This window comes from Pongo abelii, chromosome 21 (assembly GCF_028885655.2).
Source record: "Pongo abelii isolate AG06213 chromosome 21, NHGRI_mPonAbe1-v2.0_pri, whole genome shotgun sequence".
In the NCBI taxonomy this organism is placed as follows: domain Eukaryota; kingdom Metazoa; phylum Chordata; class Mammalia; order Primates; family Hominidae; genus Pongo; species Pongo abelii.
Window position 1 is genome coordinate 53,277,111 of NC_072006.2, and position 27,515 is coordinate 53,304,625.

Here is a 27,515-nt window from a genome sequence, read left to right on the forward strand (position 1 = left end):
TAACTGGACACTGACTGTACTGCTGACTTGGCATTCAACATAATGTTTTCCAATTTAATTAACTGGGAATCTCCCCACAGCCTTCCTGGGATGATTTGCCTCCCACGTTATTTGTGTAGATGAAGAGAATTCACCAATAGACCTGAACATCTGTGATGGCTCACGCCTCCAATCCCAGCACTTTGGGAGGCCAAGGCAGGCGGACCACTTGAGGCCAGGAGTTGAAGTTTGTTTTTAGGATTCTGACTTTTAACTCCCAGCATCAGACATCAGTGTGTGTACATTTTTACAGATACTGTGTAGAATTACCTATGTGTTCGTGGATTTCTTAGCTCACCTTTTGCATCTTTTTTTTTTTTTTTTTTGAGAATGAGTCTCTCTCTCTTGCCCAGGCTGTAGTACAGTGGTGAAATCTTGGCTCACTGCAACCTCTGCCTCCCAGGTTCAAGCGATTCCCCTGCCTCAGCCTCCCGAGTAGCTGGGACCACAGGCTCACACCACCACGTCTGGCTAATTTTGTATTTTTTTAGTAGAAACAGAGTTTCACCATGTTGGCCAGGCTGGTCTCGAACTCCTGACCTCAGGTGATCCACCCGTCTTGGCCTCCCAAAGTGATGGGATTACAGGCGTGAGCCACCACGCCCAGCCAGGATCTTTGTTTTAGACAGCGATATGTTCCAAATGCCTGGAACTGTGCTGGACACATAGACACTCAGTTTGTTGATTGAATGAATCTTACCGCCCCACCATCCCCCATGCTCCCTATTTAACTGGACAGAGAACAGGGATGTGGGGAGGCCTTATCTCAGACTCCTCCCATTTTTTCCCCATTATTCTTAGCATGTGACTTCTATCCTTAGGGTCATCTTATGGCTCAGGATCCTGTCGTTTTGTTCCAGGTAGGAAGAAAGAGGAAGAGATAGGACTAAAGAACTCTGCCAGCTGAGTCGCCCCCTTTCTAAAGAGGAGTCTTCTGGAGCTTGTTGCCACCCCTAATAACTTATGCTTACCCCTCATTGGCTATAACTTCATCACATGATCACCCTTTCTGCAAGAAAGGCTGAGAAATGTAGGCACATTCCCTCCCAAAACAAAATTCAGGATCTGTTAGGAAGGATATGAGTTAGGAAACTGGCAGTGCCTGCCACAGAGTGTTCTCCAGCTGGCTAGGGAGGGAATGGCAGCAAGGTTTCTCCTATGTGAACGTATTCAAGGTGGCCCTCTTATTTTGCTTTGGGACAGAGTCTGAAACAGGTAGGGTCTGGTGCGTAATCAGTAATGGTGGTGATATCCCAGGGAAACAGCAGAATCAGTGTTTTTTAAGTAGATTCTTTGTACCTCTCAAAGGTTTGATTTGATTTAATTATCAAACACTTTCACAGCGTGCTTGAAACTTAGATACAACAGACTTAGTAGTGGTTATCACAGCATCCAGAAAAGCCTCTTCTGAGACCTATCCAAGGTTGTCATGTCAGCAAGGGAAGCAGTCCACGGTTACTGGGTGGAGTCTTCCTGCTTTGGGGCCTCAATTGGGATTTTTCCTTAGAAGCTCCCTCTTCAGGAACCTTCTGCCGGTGTTCGGGCTTTCTGACTCTCCTTAGCTCTTCCTGGCCTGAGAATGTTTTGATTTTGCATAAGTACTATTATGGATCCTGCCTATTAAGGAATATGAGTTATATACTCTATCCCTCCAAAAAATGTTGCTCTTGATGCTGTTTAAATGGAAAAACTGCAGTGAGGGAAAGAGGAGATCCATTGCTGACATGGAATTTTGTTTTTCTCATTAGGAATGAAAGATAGTGAAGGTTTTAACTAACTGGAACTACTTGCATTGTGATTCATTGGAAATTTTCATTATGGATTTAGTCTGCAGGGCCAGGCAGGTGACAGAAATGAGCAGGCTTCTATCATGAGGACATCATAAATGTCTTCACACAAGCACCTACATATAAACACACAGGCCTAATAAAAAGTAGCATTTGAGAGCTTACTTTTTTCAGGCACTGTTTTAAATGCTTTATGTGTATCATTCTCACAGGGCTTTGTTTACTGGTAAGGAAACTGAGGCTTGGGGAGGTTAAGTAACTTAAGTCCCCACAGTGGGAAGTGGCAGAGCGGGGACCCGGACCAGGCATGCAGGCTCCAGAGCCTTCACTGTTATTCATCATGCTGAATTCACTTCTACAAGGGAACATTTTTCTCTGATTTTTTTTTTTTTTTTTTTTTGAGACGGAGTCTCGCTCTGTCGCCCAGGCTGGAGTGCAGTGGCGCAGTCTCGGCTCACTGCAAGCTCCGCCTCCTGGGTTCACGCCATACTCCTGCCTCAGCCTCCCGAGTAGCTGGGACTACAGGCGCCCGCCACTACGCCTGGCTAATTTTTTTTTTTGTATTTTTAATAGAGACGGGGTTTCACCGTGCTAGCCAGGATGGTCTCAATCGCCTGACCTTATGATCCGCCCACCTCGGCCTCCCAAAGTGCTGGGATTACAGGCGTGAGCCACTGTGCCCAGCCTTCTCTGATGTTCTTAAAACACCCTGCCCAGTCAGCCTCCCATTTTCTCTGCTCTTGACAGACATGTTACTTTCCTGCTTACCGTGTAGTAACAACAGTGGTCCAAGTGTGATGGTGCCTCACATTTGACCCCAAGGGAAGGGAGTCGATTGGGAGTGGAGAGGACTGAGGCAACAGGGTATCAGCTGAGTTCATGCCCTGGCTGAAGAGGGCAGCTTCACCTGGTTCCAGCCAGTTGTGGCCCAGTGTTGCCACATAGTTGGGTTTTTTAAATAGAAGCCCATTCTGGTTTTTGTGAGTAGTCTCCTGGTTTTTAAATGTTGGCAGCTAATTCAAAAGTTTTAAAAAGCAGCACACAGGCTAAGCAATACATATGTACAGGTAGAGGTACTTGCCAGTCACCACTCTATAGCCTCTGGTCTAACTCACTGAGGCTGTAGCTTCTCTGATAAAATGAATTGATATTTCTTGGGTGTTGAATGTAAATGAGGTGCTGTGTACTTTGGAGTGTATGATACAGATTAGAAACTGTCACCATAATTTTATTAATATCATAGCATCAGAGAAGGTTGGGACTGGAAAGGAACTTGGAAATACCTAGTCATATGTTTACCAAATTACAAGAAGTGAGATGTCATGATAAGTGAACCCTTCCTTCCCTCCCTCTCTCCCTCCTTCCCTCCCTCCCACTCTCCCTCCTTCCTTCCCTCCCTCCTTCCCTCCCTCCCTCCTTCCCTCCCTCCCTCCTTTCTTCCCTCCTTCCCTCCCTCCCTCCTTTCTTCCCTCCTTCCCTCCCTCCCTCCTTCCTTCCCTTCTTCTTTTCCTCCTTCCTTCTCTCCTTCCCTCCCTCCCTCCCTCCTTCCCTCCTTCCCTTCTTTCTTCCCTCCCTCCCTCTTTCCTTCCTTCCCTCCTTCCTCCCTTTCTCCTTCCCTCCTTCCTTCCCTCCCTCACTCCCTCCCTCCTTCCTTTCCTCCCTCCCTCCTTCCTTCCTTCCTTTCCTCCCTCCCTCTTTCCCTCCCTCCTTCCCTCCCTCCCTCCCTCCTTCCTTCCCTCCTTCCCTCCCTCCTTCCTTCCCTCCCTCCCTCTTTCCCTCCTTCCCTCCTTCCTTCCATTTTGAGACAGGGTCTCACTCTGTCACCCAGGCTGGAGTGCAGTGGTGCAATCTCAAATCACTGCAACCTCTGCCTCTCAGGCTCAAGTGATCTTCCTGACTCAGCCTCCCGAGGAGCTGGGACTACAGGTGCGCCCTGCTAATTTTTATACTTTTTGTAGAGATGGGGTTTTGCTGTGTTGTCCAAGCTAGTCTCAAACTCCTGAGTTCAAGTGATCCTCCCCACCTCAGCCTCCCAAAGTCCTGGGATTACAGGCAGGCATGAGCCACCATGCCCCACCAGAACGTTTTATATTTTAATGGTTATTTATTTTAATATGCATTCAGAAAATATAACTAACGTATGAAAACTGTTATTTTGTGAATTTTATTGCTTAAGGTGAGTTAAAGAGCACTAGTAAATACTTGCAGTCATTCATTGCTTAACAACAGGGATACGTTCTGAGAAATGAGTCATAGGCAGTTTCACTGTTGTGCGAAAGAATATCATGGGTATACTTACACAAACCTAGATGGTATAGCCTACTACATACCATATGTGTAGCTTGTTGGTATGGGCCATATGGTATAGCCTATTGCTCCTAGGCTATAAACCTGTATACCATGTTACTGTATTGAATACTGTACGCATTGGTAACACAATGGTAAGTATTTGAAAAAGTACAGTCACAATGCAGTACAAAAGATAAAAACTGATATACCTGTATAGGGCACTTACCATGGATGGAGCTTGCAGGACTGAAAGTTACTCTAGTGAGTCGGTGAGTGAACAGTGAGTGAATGTGAAGGCCTGGGACATGACCATATGCCACTGCAGGCCTTATAAACACTGTACACTTAGGCTACCCTAAATTTATAAAAATAATTTTCTTTTTTTTTTGAGACGGAGTTTTGCTCCTGTCGCCTATGCTGGAGTGCAGTGGCACGTTCTCCGCTCACTGCAACCTCCACCTCCCAGGTTCAAGTGATTCTCCTGCCTCAGCCTCCCGAGTAGCTGGGATTACAGGTGCCCGCTACCACACCTGGCTGATTTTTGTATTTTTGGTATAGACTGGGTTTCTCTTGTTGACCAGGCTGGTCTCGAACTCCTGACCTCAGGTGATCCACCTGCCTTGGCCTCCCAAAGTGCTGGGATTACAGGCATGAGCGACTGTGCCCAGCCTATAAAATTAATTTTCTGGCCGGGCGCGGTGGCTCATGCCTGTAATCCCAGCATTTTGGGAGGCCGAGGCAGGCGGATCACGAGGTCAAGAGATCGAGACCATCCTGGCCAACATAATGAAACCCCATCTCTACTAAAAATACAAAAATTAGCTGGGCATGGTGGCGCACACCTGTAGTCCCAGCCACTCAGGAGGCTGAGGCAGGAGAATCGCTTGAACCCAGGAGACGGAGGTTGCAGTGAGCCAAGATTGTGCCACTGCACTCGAGCCTGGCGACAGAGCGAGACTCCGTCTCAAAATATAATAATAATAATAATAATTTTCTTTATTCAATAATAAATTAATTTTAGCTTACTGTAACATTTTTACTTTATAAACAATTTTTTTTTAACTGTTTGGCTCTTGTAATAGCACCTAGTTTAAAACAAACACATGGTACAGATGCACAAAAATATTTTTTCTTTATATTCTTATTCTATACATTTTTTTTCTATTTCTTAAATTTTTAGGTTTTTAAAACTTTAAAAATATTTTTGTTAAAAACTAAGCCACAAAACGCACAGATTAGCCTAGGCCTACACAGGGTCAGGATCATTCATATCACTTTCTTCCACCTCCACATCTTGTCACCTGGAAGGTCTTCGGGGCAATAACACACATGGAGTTGGTATCTCCTATAGTAACAATACTTTCTTCCGGAATGCCTCCTGAACCTGCCTGAGACTTTTTTACAGTTAACTTTTTCTTTTTTAAATAATTAGAAGGCAATGACAATAAAGAGTATGGTATAGGCTGAGCACGGTGGCTCACACCTGTAATCCCAACACCTTGGGAGGCTGAGGCAGGCAGATCACTTGAGGTCAGGAGTTCGAGGCCAGCCTGGCCAACATGGCAAAAGCCTGTTTCTACTAAAAATACAAAAATTAGCTGGGTGTGGTGGCAGATGCCTATAATCCCAGTTACTCAGGAGGCTGAGGCAGGAGAATCGCTTGAACCTGGGAGGCGGAGGTTGCAGTGAGCCAAGATCGTGTCACTGCACTCCAACCTGGGCAACAGAGTGAGACTCTATCAAAAAAAAGAAGAAGTATATTATAATAAATACATAAACTAGCCGGGCACGGTGGCTCACGCCTGTAATCCCAGCTACTCAGGAGGTTGAGGCAGGAGAATTGCTTGAACCTGGGAGGCGGAGGCTGTAGTGAGCTGGGATTGCTCCATTGCACGCCAGCCTGGGCAACAAGAGTGAAACTCCATCTCAAATAATAAATAAAAAATAAATAAATAATAAACTAATAACATAGTGGTTTATTACCAATTATTATGTACTATACAGAATTGCATGTGCTATTCTTTTATATGACTGGTAGCACAGTAGGTTTGTTCACACCAGCATCACCACAAATATAAGTAATAAGTTGTGCTGTGACATAATGACGGCTATGATGTCACTAGGCGATAGGAATTTTTCAGCTCCATTTGTAATCTTCCTGGACCACTATTGTGTATGTGGTTCCTTATTGACCAAACGTTGTTATGTGGTGCATAACAGTATATTTCAAATACATAATAACATATAATATTATAGTGGTGCGTGAATGTGGCAAAAGTTATGAAGGTGGTTTGAGAATGACTAAAGTTTGAGTAACAGTGATCTAGTCTAAATCATCCTTTTTAGATGAAGAAGTGAGTTTAGCTATTGTGACTGTTTCTGGGGTTTTCTAATTTCAAGTTCCCTTTGCCTTCTAGGAAAAGCTTATAACATCAGTATTTCCCACACGAATTTACTTTGCCACATAGATAGTTCCAGGGTGTTAAGTGCCCAGTGGAAATGAAAATACTTAGCACTGCCCTCCAGGACCTTATAGATCAAGCATAGAACTCATAAAAATGGTGGCTGGGTTGAAAATTCTCATTAATACACAGTCAAAGGATTATTTTGGTTTTGCTTTTTTAAGGTGATGGGTTTTTTGGTCAACGTGTTGTTTTATAAATGAGTAATGTTAGGCCAGGTACAATGGCTCACGCTTGTAATCCCAGCACTTTGCGATGCCAAGGTGGGTGGATCACTTGAACTCAGGAGTTCAAGACCAGCCTAGGCAACATAGAGAAACCTCATCTCTACTAAAACTACAAAAATTAGCCGGGCGTGGTGAGGAGGCGGGAGGATTGCTTGAACCAAGGAGGCGGAGGTTGCAGTAAGCTGAGATGGTGCCATTGCACTCCAGCCTGGGCAAGAGAGCAAAACTCTGTCTTTAAAAAAAAAAAAAAAAAAAAAAAAAAAAAAAAAAAGTAATGTTTACTTCTAAACATCTGGTCAAGAACTGTTTACTTTATATAAGCTCTTTCCCAGAACTAGTTTTCTAGGTGGGGGGAGTAACAGATACTGAACCTCTTCTACTTAAACAGTTAACATTTTACAGAATAATTTCATAAAAGTTTAGTAAATCCTTAACTATCACATTGGAAATCTCATGCCAGATTCTGGGTTTACAGTGTGGGAAGGCGAAGCAGCAGAAGGCATGTCATTTACCAAGGCTCGTTGGTCCCCGAGGCTAAGGCACAAGAGAAAGCTCCATGTGTTCTGCCAGGAACCCTAGCTGGATAAAATCAAGCTCCTGCCTCCAAGTTGGGGGTAGTGGGGAGGGCCCTGGGCCGAGCCACTGGGACTTAGGAAGGAAGAGAGTAGTATAAGCCAGTGGGGTTTTAGTGTTCTACAAAGGGAACCTCAAAAGCAGAACAGATGCTGCCTAAGTTTCCAGATTTCAAGGAAATTGTCCTCCATTGGCACAATCAGATTTGGCCTTGGGGAGAACTTATTTGCACCCTTTGCCTTCTGAAATGTAACTCCCCGTAATCTCCTTTTCCTCTCTTCCTTTGTTTTTCCTGAAAATGCCCACGTGTGTTTTGTATGTTTGGATGTGTGTGTAGGGACTGATGACGGAGCCCAGGAGGTGGTGAAGGACATCTTGGAAGATGTAGTCACATCTGCCATTAAAGGTAAGAACCAAGGACAGCCCAGCCTTTCCTCTTCCCTCATTCCTCCAAGAAGTCCTCAGCAAAATATTTTAGTGGTGTAGTTTCCTCTTCCCTGCCCTAAGAACTCGTGGAGCTCATGGAAACTGAATCTTCCCACGTCTGCCCATCTTTTATATGGGATTCAAAAATGACTTGTTTTTACTGACTGATTTTAGTCTCATTTGGGTTGGGTTTAAAAAACATAGTCTGGGCCAGGCGCGGTGGCTCACGCCTGTAATCCCAGCACTTTGGGAGGCCAAGGTGGGTGGATCACGAGGTCAGGAGTTCGAGACCAGCCTGGCCAATATGGTGAAACCCGTCTACTAAAAATACAAAAAGTAGCCGGGCATGGTGGCGCGTGCCTGTAGTCCCAGCTATTCGGGAGGCTGAGGTGGGAGAATTGCTTGAACCTGGATGGTGGAGGTTGCAGTGAGCTGAGAACATACCACTGCACTTCAGCCTGGGTGACAGAGTGAGACTCCATCTCAAAAAAAAGACACATAGTCTGACTGTGTTAGGCTTAGATGCTCCACATAGAGATGCCGAGGGCCATTCCATAAGCCTTGTAGATTAGGGGATGGCCAGGTTTTTCTAGGAGTGTTTTGGAGCCCTGAGATCCGTGTCGATTGGAGCTGAGTTTTCATGGCCAGCCATTGATGTGTCAAGGGGACAGTCCACATGTCAGCAGGTATCAGGTGTACAGGGAAGCTTTATTTTGTTAGGCTTCATTCATAAGTGCCTCATGGTGTGGTTTCAGTGGAATTAAACTTGTATGGCTCAGAATGACTGTTAGATGATCTTTTTTCTTTGTTTCTGCCCAAAATCTCAGGTCAGTGGGTGTATGTTGAACACTTTGTTCCAATGCCAATAAACTATGAATTTGTCCAGAAATCAAAATCTTAATGGGTTTTCATCAGCTTTTTTTTAAATGAAAGATAGTAAAATGAAACAGAGTACAAATGATCTGACTGTATCACATATAATGTTAAGTATTGTTTCATGAAATGTGTTTCAGTTACCTATGTGCCCGTGTCTATACTGGGATGCAATTTTATAAATTAATTTCTTACAGAGGTCAAGATTTGAAAGCCACTTTTCTAAGCCCTATCTTTTTGTTAAGGTACCACAAAGCTATATACATATTCTATTATTTATTTAACTTCTTATAGAAATGCCTGTAAAATAGAAAAATTTTATTTCATACCTTTAGACTTGTTTCTGGGGTCTATACAAGAAGTCACCACGTAATCGATGTTTGTCTTGTTTACTTTATGTCCTCCAGCCGCTACTGCAGAGCCTGGTACATAATAGGCACTTGATAAATATTTATTGAATGAAATATGCTTTGTAAAGATATTATTGAAAATTGTTCTCATTGTTTCATGTCCCTTATCTATATAAAGAACCACATTATAAATTTTTCTTAGAGTTTCATTGCTCTGCTGATCATCAGATATGCTTTCCTTCATTAAATGATGAAATCTATTTAATTCTTTATTTTAATTATTCCCCTTTTTTCATATGGCTGCCAAGAAGCTCAGGTTTACATTTTTTCTCTGTGACTAAGGTTTTCTGTCATGACTGGCTCTTCTGTAATTCCTTTATTAATAGTACTTTTAAAAAATCTGTACCTTTCATGTTTAGCTGCTTCTAATCTTTTTCAAAAGTGAATGGGGGTGGGCAGGGCTGCTGCATTACACAGTTCTGGAGGCACCATTGATCTGGAGAGAATTATATATTGCTGTGGCCCTGGCAGTGGGGCTGTGGATAACAAACACTCGTAAAGCTTAAGCGTCACTTTGGCCAAGGCTTTTCCAGGATTATGTCAGTCATTGGCTGGTGGCACAGGAAAAGGGGAAAAAGCAACAGCTAGGAGGTTCACAGATAACTTCTTTTTGGTGTCAGGCAGCCCTTTAGGGTAAGTACAATACTAATTTGGCTATGACTTTGTACTTGTGTTTTAAGAAGCAGCGGAAAAGCATGGTCTGACAGAACCTGAGAGAGTTCTAGGTGAACTGGAGTGCCAGGAATGTGCTCTTCCCCCAGGAGTTGATGAAAACTCACAGACCAACGGGATAGCCGATGACAGGCAGTCCTTGTCGTCAGCAGATAATCTGGTATGTTGGTGATCATCCTCTGTGGACTCATTGTCATTTTTACTTTTTCAAAAGATGCAGAATTAAATCTTTTCTCAAAAGAAGCAACTAAAATAAGCAAGCCCTGTTTATTTATTAGTCACATAGTCCTGGGCTGATATTCTTTGTATTAGCAGGTTCAGTTCTTATGTGCTAATGTTGCTAGGTATATAACCTCATTATTAAACCCTGTTTACTGAGACTTCTAATACTTAAATTTCTTGCCACTTTTCTTCCCTCTCAAAATAGTATACATTCATTATAGAAAAATAAAATAGTTACCTGTCTTTCCTTCTCTGTATTGAAAAGTCAGTATGACTGTATTGAAAGCCATCCATAACCCATAGATTGCCCTTGTTAATATCTTACTTATACCCTTCTAGATTTTTCTCCATCTCATGTATTTTTCCACTTAAATAAAATTATACAGTATGTATCCTGTGTTGCAGCCTGCTTTTTAAACAATTTATATTATGAACATTCTCTCAGGCCCATAGATATGTCTGCCACATTATATTTTTAAATAGCCTTACTGTTCTCTTAAAAGTTGCTTTAAAATTAAATATAAACATTCAAAATAGGAAGTAATATGATGTGAGTGTCCCTCTAGGCCCCACTTTCTTTGTCTTTTTACCAGTGTTTCTCAATCTTTTTCGTTATTGCCCCTTCCTCGAAGAAAACTTTGTAGACATTTTTTCCTAATCATCATCCCCCATTAAGTTGTAATGCCAGCAATAAACTGGATATCCATATGCTACGTGTATATCTGTGCTTTATACCTAAAAAGAATAAGGATTTGTTGTTCTTGTTGTTTGTTTGAGACAGAGTCTCACTCTCACCTAGGCTAGAGTGCAGTGGTGTGATCTCGACTCACTGCAGCCTTCACTTCCTGGGCTCAAATGATCCTGCCACTTCAGCCCCCTGAGTATCTGGGACTACAGGCATGCACCACCATACCTGGCTAATTTTTTATTATTTGTAGAGACATGGTCTCACTATATTGCCCAGGGTGATCTTGAACTAGGCTCAAGCAATCTGCCCACCTCAGCTTCCCAAAGTGCTGGGTTTACAGGCTTGAGCCACTGTATCCAACCAGAATAATGTTTTTTTCCCCCCTTGAGGACACGTTTAAATCTATACAAGGGACTCGTGTTATATGCTAAGCTGCAATTTGCTTTGTTTACTCAACACTATATGATGGGCATCTTCCCCTATCAGTATATGTAGAGCTAACAAAAATTTTTAATGGCCATGTGAAATTCTGTATGGATCACTGTAATCTATTAACCAATTCCCTATTGGGTTTTTAGATTATTCCAGTTTTATCATAGGAAATGGTTCTATAATGAGTATCCTTATAGATAACTCTTAATTCTTTCTTAGGAATAAATTCCTGCAAGTAGTATTGATGGTTCAAGAGTTGGAAGTTTTAGCTGAGTGTAATAGCATGCTTCTGTATTCCCAGCTACTCAGGAGGCTGAGGCTGGAGGATCGCTTGAGCCCAGAAGTCCAGCCAGGGGAAGATAGCGAGACCCCGTCTCATAAATAAATAAATGTAGCAAGATCATGTCTCATAAGTAAATGAATGAAAGAGAGTGGGAGTTGGAAGTTTTAAGGCTTTTGATATTTAACACCAAGTCAGTCTTCTGGGAAGGTACTACTTGAATACCTGTCCACCTTTAATCTCTCAATACCCATTTTCCCATTCCCTCATTAAAACTAGGCAGCAGCCTTTATTCAAATCTTTGCTAGTCTGATAGGAGAAAGCTCCTACTCTAATGATGAGTAATAAGGTCATTTAGATTTCTTTATCATTTGCATTTATTGGTACATTGCTTATCCATGTTTTTTTCATTTGGGAGGAAGGTTTTCATATTTCCTTGATGAATTATAAGAACTTTTGTATGTGGGGGATATTAATCTTTATTATATGTTTTTAAAATTTTTATTTTATTTTTTTGAGATGGAGTCTCACTCTGTTGCCCAGGCTGGAGTGCAGTGGCGCAATCTGGGCTCACTGCAAGCTCCGCCTCCCGGGTTCATGCCATTCTCCTGCCTCAGCCTCTCGAGTAGCTGGGACTACAGGTGCCCGCCACCATACCTGGCTAATTTTTTGTATTTTTAGTAGAGACGGGGTTTCACCATGTTAGCCAGGATGGTCTCGATCTCCTGACCTCGTGATCCGCCCGCCTCAGCCTCCCAAAGTGCTGGGATTACAGGCGTGAGCCACCGCGCCTGGCCAAAAAATTTTATTTTTATGTTTTGCTTTTAAATGTAATTTACCTTTTTTTAGGTGAAAAAAGTTTATTTTGTAATACCTATCCTTTGTTACCCATTTATCATGCAATAGTTGCAATAGTATTCTTTTTTTTACTTTTTTTTTTTTTTTTTGGTCACCCAGGCTGGAGTGTAGTGCTGTGATCTTGGCTCACTGCAACCTTTACCTCCCAGGTTCAAGCGATTCTCCTGTCTTAGCCTCCTAAGAAGCTGGGATTAGCAGAGATGAGGTTTCACCATGTTGGCCAAGTTGGTCTGGAACTCCTGACCTGAACTGATCTGCCCGCCTTGGCCTCCCAAAGTGTTGGGATTACAGGCGTGAGCCATTCATTGCACCTGGTTTACAATAGTATTCTTAGAAATACCTTTCTTACCCAAGCTAATATAATTAACTGTATTAGTTTTGGGTTTTTTACAGCTTAACTTTTGATCATTTTTCATTTTAAACCACCCATACCAACTCTGAAGAACAAGGAAGAAGGTTGTAGAATTGCTGTAATGGCTCCTCCATAGCTCCTATTTTGTCATATCCTCCCCTCCGCCACATCCCTCATCTCTCTATTAAATAGAAGAATTTGAATTTCCATGAGATAATTACATTTCTTATTTTTGGTAAGAGTTAGCTTTTGTTTTGCCCTCTCCCTTTTTATTTTTTGAGATACGGTCTCACTATGTTCCCCAGATTGGAGTGCAGCGATGCCATCATGGCTTACTGCAGCCTTGATCTCCTCGGATCAATGGATCCTCCTGCATCAGCCTCCGGAGTAGCTGGGACTACAGGTGCATGCCACCACACCCAGCTAATGTTTGTTTCTAATCCTAGGAATCGGATGCACAAGGACATCAAGTGGCTGCCAGGTTCTCCCACGTTCTGCAGAAGGATGCCTTCCTTGTGTTCCGCTCCCTGTGCAAACTGTCCATGAAACCCCTTGGTGAAGGCCCTCCAGACCCAAAGTAAGCAGACAGCAGTTCTTGGCCATCTTCTATCCAATGATCCAGCAGCACATGGTACTGTGTTTCACACTTCCCTTGTTCCAAGAAGTTTCAGTGTCATGTCTCTTTGTCAGTGTAAGTGCAGGAACGGTTTTACAACTTTTCAGACTCATGCAGTCTCTAGAGTCCTTTCATGTTGAATTGTCTCTGTATCCCCACCAGCCAAGATTTTGCCCAGTTTTGCTTTTCTTGGCATATGAATGCTAAAAAACAGTCTGTTTATTGAACACATAAAAAACACATTTTTACTAGCTAGTGGATTGAATCTCTTGATGTGGGATGTGGAGGGACAGGATGCCTGTAAACCTCAGTTCCCTGTTCTGTTGCAAACCTCTGCTTCGTCGAGACAGATGTAAGCCCCAGATTCGACACAGGGAAGCCAAACATTGCTTTGTAGTAAACAAACTACTACAAGGATGTCAGTGCTGTGGAGTGAAGAAAGCAGAGGCTTCAGAGCCAAAAAGAGCTGCATTTAGATCTTGTATCCTCCACTTGAGAGCAGTTCCTTGGCTATATGACTTGCCAAGCCTCATCTGAAAAATGGGAATATGGAAAATCATCTTACAGTATTGATTAAATGAAATATCGGTGTTGTCCTGAGCATGGGGCCTTGTACTTCATAAATTATCACGATTGTTCCTGTCATTAGTCATTAATAATAATCCTCAATTCATCTATTGAGAATGCTGCTAATACTATGATAGGTATTAGGAAAATAGGCCGGGTGCGGTGGCTCATGCCTATAATCCCAGCACTCTGGGAGGCCGAGGCGGGTGGATCATTTGAGGCCAGGAGTTCGAGACCAGCCTGGCCAACAAGATGAAACCCCACTTCTACTAAAAATACAAAAATTAGCCGGGTATGCTGGTACATGCCTGTAATCCCAGCCACTTGGGAAGCTGAGGCAAGAGAATCTCTTGAACCCAAGAGGCAGAAGTTGCAGTGAGCCGAGATCATGTCACTGAACTCTAGCCTGGGCAACAGAGCAGCAATAAATTTTTAAAAATAAAAATAGGCCGGGCGCGGTGGCTCACGCCTGTAATCCCAGCACTTTGGGAGGCCGAGGCGGGCGGATCCTGAGGTCAAGAGATCGAGACCATCCTGGCCAACGTGGTGAAACCCCATCTCTACTAAAAATACAAAAAATTAGCCGGGCATGGTGGCAGGTGCCTGTAATCCCAGCTACTCGGGAGGCTGAGGCAGGAGAGTCGCTTGAACCCAGGAGGTGGAGGTTGCAGTGATCCGAGATTTGTGCCATTGCACTCCAGCCTGGACAAAAAGAGCGAAACTCTGTCTCAAAAAAATAAATAAATAAATAAAATAAAAATAAGTGTTAAGAAAGTAGTTCATGAAAATGTACTATTTCTTACCATACCTGAACTCGGGGATGGACAGTGGGGAGGGAGGGCTGTGAGGTAGGTGGGTAAAGAGCACCATCTTCATGGTGTGTGAAGGCAGGGTGAGCCAGGTGTCTCAGCCTCCCACAAGTGATGTAAAGTCGTTGATTCTTGCGGTACAGTTGCAGAACTCGCTCTCCAGAATCAGTTGACACTTTGCTCCTGCTGTATTCTCTACTTTGTGATGGAGAGAGACAAAGAGGAGTTGGCAGCTCTTGTTCTCAAAGGGCCTGCAATTCCAGAAGGACCCAACTCATGCCATCTGCCCTCATTCTCCTGACATTTAGGTGCTATTAATTCTTTAAAATTCTGCTCATTGGTAAAGGAGCAAAGCAAGGCCTTCTCAAGAAACATACTGTTTGACATTTTTTCTTTTAGCACTGTTGTGGTTTTTCATTTTCTTTGCCAGATCCCATGAACTGCGTTCCAAGGTGGTTTCCCTGCAGCTGCTCCTCTCTGTGTTGCAAAATGCTGGCCCCGTATTCAGGACTCACGAGATGTTCATCAATGCAATCAAGCAATATCTCTGTGTGGCCTTGTCCAAAAACGGCGTCTCTTCAGTGCCTGATGTCTTTGAGCTCTCTCTTGCCATTTTTCTTACTCTTCTTTCAAACTTTAAAATGCACTTGAAAATGCAGATAGAGGTACGGATTCCAAAGTTTTTTCATTTGATTATTTACTATTATTATTAGTCATTAATAATAATACTCAATATTGAGAATGCTGCTAATATTACACTAAGCATTAGGAAAATGGTTCATGAAAATGTTTCATATCTTACCATCCCGGAACTCAGGAGTGTGCAGGGGCAGGGAGGGTAAATGGCATATTCATCGGCTGGCACCCCAGTAAATCAGAACTTTTTGAATGAGTAAGAGAATATCTTTTTATAAAAAGTTACTGCCCCCAGGCTGGGCGCCGTGGCTCACGCCTGTAATCCCAGCACTTTGGGAGGCTGAGGCCGGCGGATCATGAGGTCAGGAGATCGAGACCATCCTGGCTAACACGGTGAAACCCCGTCTCTACTAAAAACACAAAAAATTAGCCAGGAGTGGTGGCGGGTGCCTGTAGTCCCAGCTACTCGGGAGGCTGAAGCAGGAGAATGGCATGAATCAGGGAGGTGGAGCTTGCAGTGAGCCCAGATTGCGCCACTGCACTCCAGCCTGGGCAACAGAGCGAGACTCCATCTCAAAAAAAAAAAAAAAAAAAAAAAGAGTTACTGCCCCCAGATCTTATGTGCCTTTCATTTTAACCAAAGGATATGGTCTGTGTGCTGGGCTCAGCCCCGTAAACATATCTGTTTGGTCTGTAAATTGTTTGAAATCATTTAGATTAGTTGCCAAATTGAGAAATCCTATTTTACATGAAAATCCAGATTTCTGGTTTCTCCAAAAAGTCACAGCATGGGTCCTGCATTTCCACTTGGCAGCTCCCTGATGGGCCCCACCCTGCCAGCCATCCTCACCAAGGCCAGGGTCCCAGTGCTGCCCAGCGAGGTGGGCACTCCACTCTTCTTCTGCCCAGGGTGCTTTACTTACTGCACGATCAGTTTGGCTGCTTGAAGACTTTGGAGGTTTTGAGCCCTGGTTGAAACGGTTAATTAGTGTCCTCCTTTGTCTTTATGTCATATAGGTCTTTTTCAAAGAGATTTTCCTGAACATTTTAGAAACATCAACAAGTTCTTTTGAGCACAGATGGATGGTCATTCAGACTCTGACGAGGATCTGTGCAGGTATTTCCACCTGGGGACACTCATCCACTGGACTTTTGATGCTTTAATTTGCCACAGCTCAGATTAAGACTTTTAAAACTTTTAGAGTTTTAAAGAAGGATTGGAAATAAAAGGCTAATTCTAACCTAGTCCTGCCCCACCTCTCCTTTTTTAGAGGATGACCAACTCAGGCTGGTTTGCCAAGGACTTCCTGGTTTTAGCACTAAAAGTCTCATGTCCCAGAAACCCCCTAATCTCGTCAAACTGGGACACTTGGTTACATTACCTACAAGCTGAGTACTTCTAATCACAGGACCTAAGATACTGATGCTGCCAATTTTTGATTGGGTGCTGCGGTAAATGTGGATTTACCTTACACTATACAATTGTGTGGCCTCAAAGTAAGCATCCTGCTTGTCTGGCATCAAATGTAATTTTGTAAGAGTGACACAACTTTAAGAGGTGGGTCAGGCAATTGTTAGCGTCTTCCTTGATGAGAAAAGCGAGGCTTGGATGGGTGGAATGAACTGCCTGAGATTTCAATTTGCTCAGAAGCAGGCCTGAAAACAACCTCCTGTCTTCCAGCTTCCTAGTACTTCTAACATGTGTTTCCCGAGTGAGATGCGGCCACTGGAGTCTGTAGTTCACCGGGGAAATTTGTTGGCAAACATCTTGTTTGATAAGAAAACCTAACTGCTATTTGATCAGAATTTCTGATACTTGTATGTTATTTTCCAAGATGCCCAGTGTGTTGTGGATATTTATGTCAACTACGACTGTGATTTAAATGCTGCTAACATTTTCGAGCGCCTTGTAAATGATTTATCCAAAATTGCTCAGGGAAGAAGTGGACATGAGCTGGGAATGACACCTCTGCAGGTAAAAACAGTGTGGGCACTCAATTATATTAAAGTTTATTCATTCCAATAAACATTCATTGAGTGCCACCGCATGCCAGGCACTGTCCTTGATACAGCAGCGAACAAAACAGGCGTGCATATTCACACACTTACAGCAGTGAACAAAACAGGCGTGCATATTCACACACTCCCAGCAGTGAACGAAACAGGCGTGCATATTCACACACTCCCAGCAGTGAACGAAACAGGCGTGCATATTCACACACTCCCAGCAGTGAACGAAACAGGCGTGCATATTCACACACTCCCAGCAGTGAACGAGACAGGCGTGCATATTCACACACTCCCAGCAGTGAACGAGACAGGCGTGCATATTCACACACTCCCAGCAGTGAACGAGACAGGCGTGCATATTCACACACTCCCAGCAGTGAACGAGACAGGCGTGCATATTCACACACTCCCAGCAGTGAACGAGACAGGCGTGCATATTCACACACTCCCAGCAGTGAACGAGACAGGCGTGCATATTCACACACTCCCAGCAGTGAACGAGACAGGCGTGCATATTCACACACTCCCAGCAGTGAACGAGACAGGCGTGCATATTCACACACTCCCAGCAGTGAACGAGACAGGCGTGCATATTCACACACTCCCAGCAGTGAACGAAACAGGCGTGCATATTCACACACTTCTTGCCATCATGAAACGACATTAAGGAAGTCAGTTCAGATGATCATAAGGGCTGCAGAGAAGAATAAAGCAGGGACGGCAGAGAGGAAGTGCTGGAGGTGGGGTGCTGTAATTCTTAATGGGGTCATTAGGGTAGTATCCCTTAGAAGGTGACCTTTGAGCTGAGACCCATAGGAAGCAAATTCATTCTCAGTCACCCTTCCAAAGATAGCGTGGAAAACAGGATCCCAGTCTGCAATAGAGGCAAAGGAGATTGGCTAGTAGCAGAATACCTCATTAGAGTGCCTACAAAGAAAATTGGATGCTTAACTGTAGGTTTCTGAATGAACTGGTCAGAGGGTCTCCAAGCTCCCTGGAATTATGTGTAGAATTTTGGTATATGGGCATTTTTCCTAAAAGATGGTCATAGTTGTCATTAGAATCACAGAGATCTATGCTGTCCGAGATGCTGTTTTGAATCTAAAATACTTGCAGTTTTTTCAGATGATCTGCAACTCATATTCAACTTGTTATTTAAGAATGCTATTTATTTTTGAAAATCAGTATTTTTATTTACTTAAAGGGTGAGCCTTAAAATTGAATGCATTTGTGGGTATTTAGGGGATGCGTTGTATCCAGAGTCACTTACAGCATAATTCAAGGTTTTTTCTCCTTTTTTTTAGTCACTGGTTAAGACCTTGTTATTTGTTATTTGAGTGTGATTTTTTTTTTTTTTTTTTTTTTTGAGACAGAATCTCACTCTGTCACCCAGGCTGGAGTGCAGTGGCACGATCTCAGCTCACTGCAACCTCTGCCTCCCAGGTTCAAGTGATTCTCCTGCTTCAGCCTCCCGAGTGGCAGGGATTACAGGTGCCTGCCACCACACCCGGCTGATTTGAGACGGGGTTTCACCATATTGTCCAGGCTGGTCTTGAACTCCTTACCTCAGGTGGTCTACCCACCTCGGCGTCCCAAAGTGCTGGGATTACAGGCGTGAGCCACAGCGCCTGGCCAAGACCTTGTAATTTTTTTAAAAATATAAAAATTAAAAAAATTTTTTTTAATCACACGAGCAATGAATGAAAACTTCTTTTGAAAATCCAAATAACATTGTTCATTTTAGGAAAACACATATCCCATATTTTTGCTGCTGGGGTGTTTATAATGAGCACCTTTAGAGATGTCCAGGGTTTTGCAATGTATCCTTGATACTTGTCACTTCTTAGCTCTGGGTTTGTTTCATCCTTAATAGCACTGACTGTCAGTGATTTATCTCTTAGCCTCACTGGGGTCCCAGAAAGCCTCGTAGATGTCTGTTCTCTTCATTTTTCTGTTAAGTCTCTTTCCTGTGTGACTTCGTCCCTTAGGAGCTCAGCCTCAGGAAGAAAGGCCTGGAGTGCCTCGTGTCCATTCTCAAGTGCATGGTGGAGTGGAGCAAAGACCTGTATGTGAATCCCAACCACCAGACCAGCCTCGGTGAGACAGCATTGCTGCCACACCCACCTCCATTGATAATAGTCTCCTGCAACTCCTGGGAACAGTTGTCTTAGTATAGTTGTCTTAGAATTGAAAAAGCCTTTTTAGTTTGCTAAATACCTATATCATTTTGAAAGTTCTGCTTTTTAATGCATCTGGAGTTGTGTGAAGTTATGCTGTAATTTCATTGTTTTCAAATACAGAGCCAGTTGCTCCAGTGCCTTTTTAGTAGTTGTTCATTCCCTCACTGATTCAAAGCATCACCTTTATGATATACCACATTTTCCTATGTAAGTCTGTTTCTGGAGTTTTAATTTTTTTAAAGAGACAGAGTCTCTTTCCATTACCCGGGCTGGAGTACAGTGGTGCGATCATAGCTCACTGCAGCCTTAAACTCCTGGGCTCAAGCGATCCTCCCACCTCGGCCTCCCAAAGCTCTGGGATTACAGACGTGAGCCACTGTGCCTGGCCTTCTTTCTGGATTTTCTATTCTGTTCTGTTTATTTGTCTGTTTTAACACCAGTACCACACTTGTTTTTGGTATCTTGTAGGGCAAGTCCTCCTATTCATTGTTCTTTAAGTTGTCTTGATCTTTTTTTGCCTTTTTTACTCTTTCATGTGAATTTTAGAATTAGCTCATCAAGGCTGGGCACGGTGGAGCATGCCTGTAACCCCAGCACTTTGGGAGGTCGAGGGTGGTGGATCACGAGGTCAGGTGTTCAAGACCAGCTTGGCCAACATAGTGAAACCCTGTCTCTACTAAAAATACAAAAAATTAGCCGGGTGTGGTGGCAGGCGCCTGTAATCCCAGGTGCTCTGGAGGCTGAGGCAGGAGAATAGCTTGAACCTGTGAGGTGGAGGTTGCAGTGAGCCGAGATCGTGCCACTGCACTCCAGCCAGGGTGACAGTGAGAGACTCCATCTCAAAAAAAAAAAAAAAAAAAAGAATTAGCTCATGAAGTTTCATGAGGAAACAAGTTTTTAAGTAAAGTATCTGAATGATACTAAGGTTTCATGCTTATAATCCTTATAGTATTGACTTGTTGCTATTACAGGTCTGGGAAAGGGAGCCGTACAGCCAGACCTAGCTCGGCTGTGTCTGTGTCCCACTTGCTTATTTGGCTTCCTTTACTTTTGTTTCTCTGCAGGTCAGGAGAGGCTCACGGATCAGGAAATAGGGGATGGGAAAGGCCTTGACATGGCGAGACGGTGTAGTGTGACGTCCATGGAGTCCACAGTGTCCTCAGGGACCCAGACAACTGTTCAGGATGACCCTGAGCAATTTGAGGTCATCAAGCAACAAAAAGAAATCATTGAACACGGCATCGAGCTGTGAGTGTGGCTGCCGTTAACTAGCAGGGATTCTATTAAAGCCATATTTTCTCTGGGAACCTGGGACTGATTCCTAAAAAGGAAATGCCTGTTTACAAAAGGCTGATGCTGGCATTTGTAGCTGAGCCTGATTGAGCCAGGCAATCTGTAAATGAGCATATGTGTGTGTGTCTGTGCACAGAGGGACAGAAAACTTTAATACCTTTGTGTGGCTGATGCAGCCTTTTTTCCCCCCTTTTCTAATGAAAATAATAAAACCAATTTAGAAAATACAGAAAAGTATAAAGTAAGAATGTAAAAATCACTCGTAAAATTACTGCCTGAGATGGCCTGGCGCAGTGGCCCATGCCTGTAATCCCAGCACTTTGGGAGGCTGAGGCGGGTGGATCACGAGGTCAGGAGATTGAGACCATCCTGGCTAACATGGTGAAACCCCGTCTCTACTAAAAATACAAAAAATTAACCGGGCGTGGTGGCGGGTGCCTGTAGTCCCAGCTACTCGGGAGGCTGAGGCAGGAGAATGGCGTGAACCTGGGAGGCGGAGCTTGCAGTGAGCCAAGATTGTGCCACTGCACTCCAGCCTGGGTGACAGAGTGAGACTCCATCTCAACAACAACAAAAAATTACTGCCTGAGGAAATCACCATTGGTGCATATTTTTCCAACTATATATTATATGAAAAATTTCAGCATACCAAAAAATTACTGTTTGTCTTATTTGTTTTATTTTTTTTTTAGGTATTTTATTTTATTTTTTGTTATTTTCTTATACTTTAAGTTCTAGGGTATGTGTGCACAACGTGCAGGTTTGTTACATAGGTATACATGTGCCATGTTGGTTTGCTGCATCCATTAACTCGTCATTTACATTAGGTATTACTCCTAATGCTATCCCTCCCCCTGCGCCCCACCCCACAACAGGCTCCCCTGTGTGTGATATTCCCCGCCCTGTGTCCAGGTGTTCTCATTGTTCAGTACCCACCTATGAGTGAAAACATGTGGTGTTTGGTTTTCTGTCCTTGTGATAGTTTGCTCAGAATGATGGTTTCCAGCTTCATCCATGTCCCTGCAAAGGACATGACCTCATCCTTTCTTATGATGCATAGTATTCCATGGTGTATATGTGCCACATTTTCTTATTCCAGTCTATAATTGATGGACATTTGGGTTGGTTCCAAGTTTTTGCTACTGTGAATAGTGCCGCAATAAACATACGTGTGCATGTGTCTTTATAGTATCATGATGTATAATCCTTTGGGTATATACCCAGTAATGGGATCACTGTGTCAAATGCTATTTCTAGTTCTAGATCCTTAAGGAATCACCACACTGTCTTCCACAATGGTTGGACTAGTTTACATTCCCACCAACAGTGTAAAAGCGTTCCTATTTCTCCACATCCTCTCCAGCATCTGTTGTTTCCTGACTTTTTAACGATCGCCATTCTAACTGGTGTGAGATGGTATCTCATTGTGGTTTGGATTTGCATTTCTCTTACGACCAGTGATGATGAGCATTTTTTCATGTGTCCGTTGGCTACATAAATGTCTTCTTTTGAGAAGTGTCTGTTCATATTCTTTGCCCACTTTTTGATGAGGTTGCTTGTTTTTTTCTTGTAAATTTGTTTAAGTTCTTTGTAGATTCTGGATATTAGCCCTTTTTCAGATGGGTAGATTGCAAAATTTTTCACCCATTCTGTATGTAGGTTGCCTGTTTGCTCTGATGGTAGTTTCTTTTGCTGTGCAGAAGCTCTTTAGTTTAATTAGATCCCATTTGTCTATTTTGGCTTTTGCTGCCATTGCTTTTGGTGTTTTAGTCATGAAGTCCTTGCCCATGCCTATGTCCTGAATGGTATTGCCTAGGTTTTCTTCTAGGGTTTTTATGGTTTTGGGTCTAACATTTAAGTCTTTAATGCATCTTGAATTAATTTTTGTCTAAGGTATAAGGAAGGGATCCAGTTTCAGCTTTCTACATATGGCTAGCCAGTTTTCCTAGCACCATTTATTAAATAGGAAATCCTTTCCCCATTTCTTGTTTTTGTCAGGTTTGTCAAAGATCAGATAGTTGTAGATGTGTGGTGTTATTTCTGAGGGCTCTGTGCTGTTCCATTGGTCTATCTCTCTGTTTTGGTACCAATACCATGCTGTTTTGGTTACTGTAGCCTAGTTTGAAATCAGGTAGTGTGATGCCTCCAGATTTGTTCTTTTTGCTTAGGATTGTCTTGGCAATGTGGGCTCTTTTTTGGTTCCATGTGAACTTTAAAGTAGTTTTTTCCAATTCTGTGAAGAAAGTCATTGGTAGCTTGATGGGGATGGCATTGAATCTATAAATTACCTTGGGCAGTATGGCCATTTTCATGATATTGATTCTTCCTATCCATGAGCATGGAATGTTCTTCCATTTGTTTGTGTCCTCTTTTATTTCGTTTAACAGTGGTTTATAGTTCTCCTTGAAGAAGAGGTCCTTCACATCCCTTGTAAGTTGGATTCCTAGGTATTTTATTCTCTTTGTAGCAATTGTGAATGGGAGTTCACTCATGATTTGGCTCTCAGTTTGTCTCTTATTGGTGTAAAGTAATGCTTGTGATTTTTGCACATTGATTTTATATCCCGAGACATTGCGGAAGTTGCTTATCAGCTTAAGGAGATTTTGGGCTGAGATAATGGGGTTTTCTAAACATACAATCATGTCATCTGCAAACAGGGACAATTTGACTTCCTCTTTTTCTGATTGAATACCCTTTATTTCTTTCTCTTGCCTGATTGCCCTGGCCAGAACTTCCAACACTATGTTGAATGGGAGTGGTGAGAGACAGCATCCCTATCTTGTGCCAGTTTTCAAAAGGAATGCTTCCAGTTTTTGCCCATTCAGTATGATAATTGGCTGTGAGTTTGTCATAAATAGCTCTTATTATTTTGAGATACGTTCGGTCAGTACCTAGTTTATTGAGAGTTTTTAGCATGAAGGGCTGTTGAATTTTTTTGAAGGCCTTTTCTGCATCTATTGAGACAATCATGTGGTTTTTGTCATTGGTTCTGTTTATGTGATGGATTACGTTTATTGATTTGCATATGTTGAACCAGCCTTGCATCCCAGGGATGAAGCCGACTTGATCGTGGTGGATAAGCTTTTTGATGTGCTGCTGGATTTGGTTTGCCAGTATTTTATTGAGGATTTTCACATTGATGTTCATCAGGGATATTCGTCTAAAATTCTCTTTTTTTATTGTGTCTCTGCCAGGCTTTGGTATGAGGATGATGCTTGCCTCATAAAATGAGTTAGGGAGGATTCCCTCTTTTTCTATTGATTGGAATAGTTTCAGAAGGAATGGTACCAGCTCCTCTTTGTACCTCTGATAGGATTCGGCTTTGAATCCCTCTGGTCCTGGACCTTTTTTGGTTGGTAGACTATTAATTATTGCCTCAATTTCAGAGCCTGTTATTGGTCTATTCAGGGATTCAACTTCTTCCTGGTTTAGTCTTGGGGGGTGTATGTGTCCAGGAATTTATCCATTGCTTCTAGATTTTCTAGTTTATTTGCGTAGAGGTGTTTATAGTATTTTCTGAGGGTAGTTTGTATTTCTGTGGGATCGGTGGTGATATCCCCTTTATCATTTTTTATTGTGTCTATTTGATTATTCTTTCTTTATTTTCTTCTTTATTAGTCTTGCTAGCAGTCTATCAATTTTGTTGATCTTTTTTAAAAAAACAGCTCCTGGATTCATTGATTTTTTTGAAGGGTTTTTTGTGTCTCTATCTCCTTCAGTTCTGCTCTGATCTTAGCTATTTCTTGCCTTCTGTTAGCTTTTGAATTTGTTTGTTCTTGCTTCTCTAGTTCTTTTAATGGTGATGTTAGTGTGTCAATTTTAGATCTTTCCTGCTTTCTTTTGTGGGCATTTAGTGCTATAAATTTCCCTCTACACACTGCTTTAAATGTGTCCCAGAGACTCTGGTATGTTGTGTCTTTGTTCTCATTGGTTTCAAAGAACATCTTTATTTCTGCCTTAATTTCGTTATGTACCCAGTAGTCATTCAGGAGCAGGTTGTTCAGTTTCCATGTAGTTGTGCGGTTTTGAGTGAGTTTCTTAATCTTAAGTTCTAATTTGATTGCACTGTGGTCTGAGAGAGAGTTTGTTGTGATTTCTGTTCTTTTGCATTTGCTGAGGAGTGCTTTACTTCCAGCTATGTGGTCAATTTTGGAATAAGTGCGATGTGGTGCTGAGAAGAATGTATATTCTGTTGATTTGGGGTGGAGAGTTCTGTAGATGTCTATTAGGTCTGCTTGGTGCAGAGCTAAGTTCAGATTGTGGATATGCTTGTTAACCTTCTGTCTTGTTGATCTGTCTAATATTGACAGTGGGGTGTTAAAGTCTGCCATCATTATTGTGTGGGAGTCTAAGTCTCTTTGTAGGTCTCTAAGGACTTGCTTTATGAATCTAGGTGCTCCTGTATTGGGTGCCTATATATTTAGGATAGTTAGCTCTTCTTGTTGAATTGATCCCTTTACCATTATGTAATGGCCTTCTTTGTCTCTTTTGATCTTTGTTGGTTTAAAGTCTGTTTTATCAGAGACTAGGATTGCAACCCCTGTTTTTTTTTTGCTTTCCATTTGCTTGGTAGATCTTCCTCCATCCCTATATTTTGAGCCTATGTGTGTCTCTGCACGTGAGATGGGTCTCCTGAATATAGCACACTGAGGTCTTGACTCTTTATCCAGTTTGCCAGTCTGTGTCTTTTAGTTGGGGCATTTAGCCCCATTACATTTAAGGTTAATATTGTTATGTGTGAATTTGATCCTGTCATTATGATGTTAGCTGGTTATTTTGCCCATTAGTTGATGTAGTTTCCTCCTAGCATTGATGGTCTTTACAATTTGGCATGGTTTTGCAGTGGCTTGTACCATTTGTTCCTTTCTATGTTTAGTGCTTCCTTCAGGAGCTCTTGTAAGGCAGGCCTGGTGGTGACAAAATCTCTCAGCATTTGCTTGTCTGTAAAGGATTTTATTTCTCCTTCACTTATGAAGCTTAGTTTAGCTGGATATGAAATTCTGGGTTGAAAGTTCTTTTCTTTAAGAATGTTGAATATTGGCCCTCACTCTCTTCTGGCTTGTAGAGTTTCTGCTGAGAGATCCGCTATTAGTCTGATGGGCTTCCCATAGTGGGTAACCCGACCTTTCTCTCTGGCTGCCCTTAACATTTTTTCCTTCATTTCAACCTTGGTGAATCTGACAATTATATGTCTTGGGGTTGCTCTTCTCTAGGAGTATCTTTGTGGTGTTCTCTGTATTTCCTGAATTTGAAAGTTGGCCTGCCTTGCTAGGTTGGGGAAGTTCTCCTGGATAATATCCTGAAGAGTGTTTTCCAACTTGGTTCCATTGTCCCTGTCACTTTCAGGTACACCAATCAAATGTAGATTTGGTCTTTTCACATAGTCCCATATTTCTTGGAGGCTTTGTTCGTTTCTTTTTATTCTTTTTTCATTAAACTTCTCTTCTCACTTTATTTCATTAATTTGATCTTCAGTCACTGATACCCTTTCTTCCACTTGATCGAATCGGCTATTGAAGCTTGTGCATGCGTCATGTAGTTCTCATGCCATGGTTTTCAGCTCCACCAGGTCATTTAAGGTCTTCTCTACACTGTGTATTCTAGCTAGCCATTCGTCTAATCTTTTCTCAAGGTTCTTAGCTTCCTTGCGATGGGTTCGAACATCCTCCTTTAACCTGGAGAAGTTTGTTATTACCGACTTTCTGAAGCCTACTTCTGTCAGCTCGTCAAAGTCATTTCTGTCCAGCTTTGTTCTGTTGCTGGGGAGGAGCTGCAATCCTTTGGAGGAAAAGAGGCGCTCTGGTTTTTAGAATTTTCAGCTTTTCTGCTCTGGTTTCTCCCCATCTTTGTGGTTTTATCTATCTTTGGTCTTTGATGCTGGTGACCTACAGATGGGGTTTTGGTGTGGATGTCATTTTATTTGTTGATGTTGATGCTATTCCTTTCTGTTTGTTAGCTTTCCTTCTAACAGTCAGGTCCCTCAGCTGCAGGTCTGTGGGAGTTTGCTGGAGGTCCACTCCAGACCCTGTTTGCCTGGGTGCAGAGGCGCAGAACAGCAGATATTGCAGAACAGCAAATATTGCTGCCTGATCCTTCCTCTGGAAGCTTCGTCCCAGAGGGGCACCCACCTGTATGAGGTGTCAGTCGGCCCTTTCTGGGAGGTATCTCCCAGTTAGGCTACATGGGGGTCAGGGTCCCACTTGAGGAGGCAGGCTGTTCTCAGAGCTCAAACACCGTGCTGGGAGAACCACTGCTCTCTTCAGAGCTGTCAGACAGGGACATTTAAGTCTGCAGAAGTTTCTGCTGCCTTTTGTTCAGCTATGCCCTGCCCCCAGAGGTAGGGTCTATAGAGGCAGCAGCCCTTGCAGAGCTGTGGTGGGCTCCGCCCAGTTCGAGCTTTGCCGGCGCTTTGTTTACCTACTCAAGCCTCAGCAATGGCAGACACCCCTCACCCTGCCAGGCTGCTGTCTCGCAGGTCGATCTCAGACTGCTGAGCCAGCAGTGAGCAAGGCTCCGTGGGCATGAGACCTGCCGAGCCAGGCACAGGATATAATCTCCTGGTGTGCCATTTGCTAAGACCATTGGAGAAGCACAGTATTTGGGCGGGAATGTCCCGATTTTCCAGGTACAGTCTGTCATGGCTTCCCTTGGCTAGGAATGGGAAATCCTCCGACCCCTTATACTTCCCGGGTAAAGCGATGCCCCGCCCTGCTTCAGCTCACCCGACGTGGGCTGCACCCACTGTCCAACCAGTCCCAGTGAGATGAACCAGGTACCTCAGATGGAAATGCAGAAATCACCGTCTTCTGCGTCA

The 27,515-nt window shown here is 43.0% G+C and overlaps 1 protein-coding gene across 2 annotated transcripts in view; it reads left to right on the plus strand.

Moving 5' to 3' along the window:
• The window catches only part of ARFGEF2 (ADP ribosylation factor guanine nucleotide exchange factor 2), a 112,908-nt gene that overhangs the window by 32,895 nt on the left and 52,498 nt on the right, over positions 1-27,515 (plus strand). The window contains exons 7-14 of one of the 2 annotated variants that reach the window (XM_024238889.2): positions 7,715-7,783; positions 9,767-9,918; positions 13,037-13,167; positions 15,013-15,247; positions 16,236-16,335; positions 17,054-17,193; positions 19,217-19,325; positions 20,473-20,656. In XM_024238889.2, coding sequence (XP_024094657.2) covers positions 7,715-7,783; positions 9,767-9,918; positions 13,037-13,167; positions 15,013-15,247; positions 16,236-16,335; positions 17,054-17,193; positions 19,217-19,325; positions 20,473-20,656 — 1,120 coding nt within the window. The remainder of the gene's footprint in view (positions 1-7,714; positions 7,784-9,766; positions 9,919-13,036; positions 13,168-15,012; positions 15,248-16,235; positions 16,336-17,053; positions 17,194-19,216; positions 19,326-20,472; positions 20,657-27,515) is intronic. The other variant, XM_024238890.3, reaches the window with a different exon arrangement.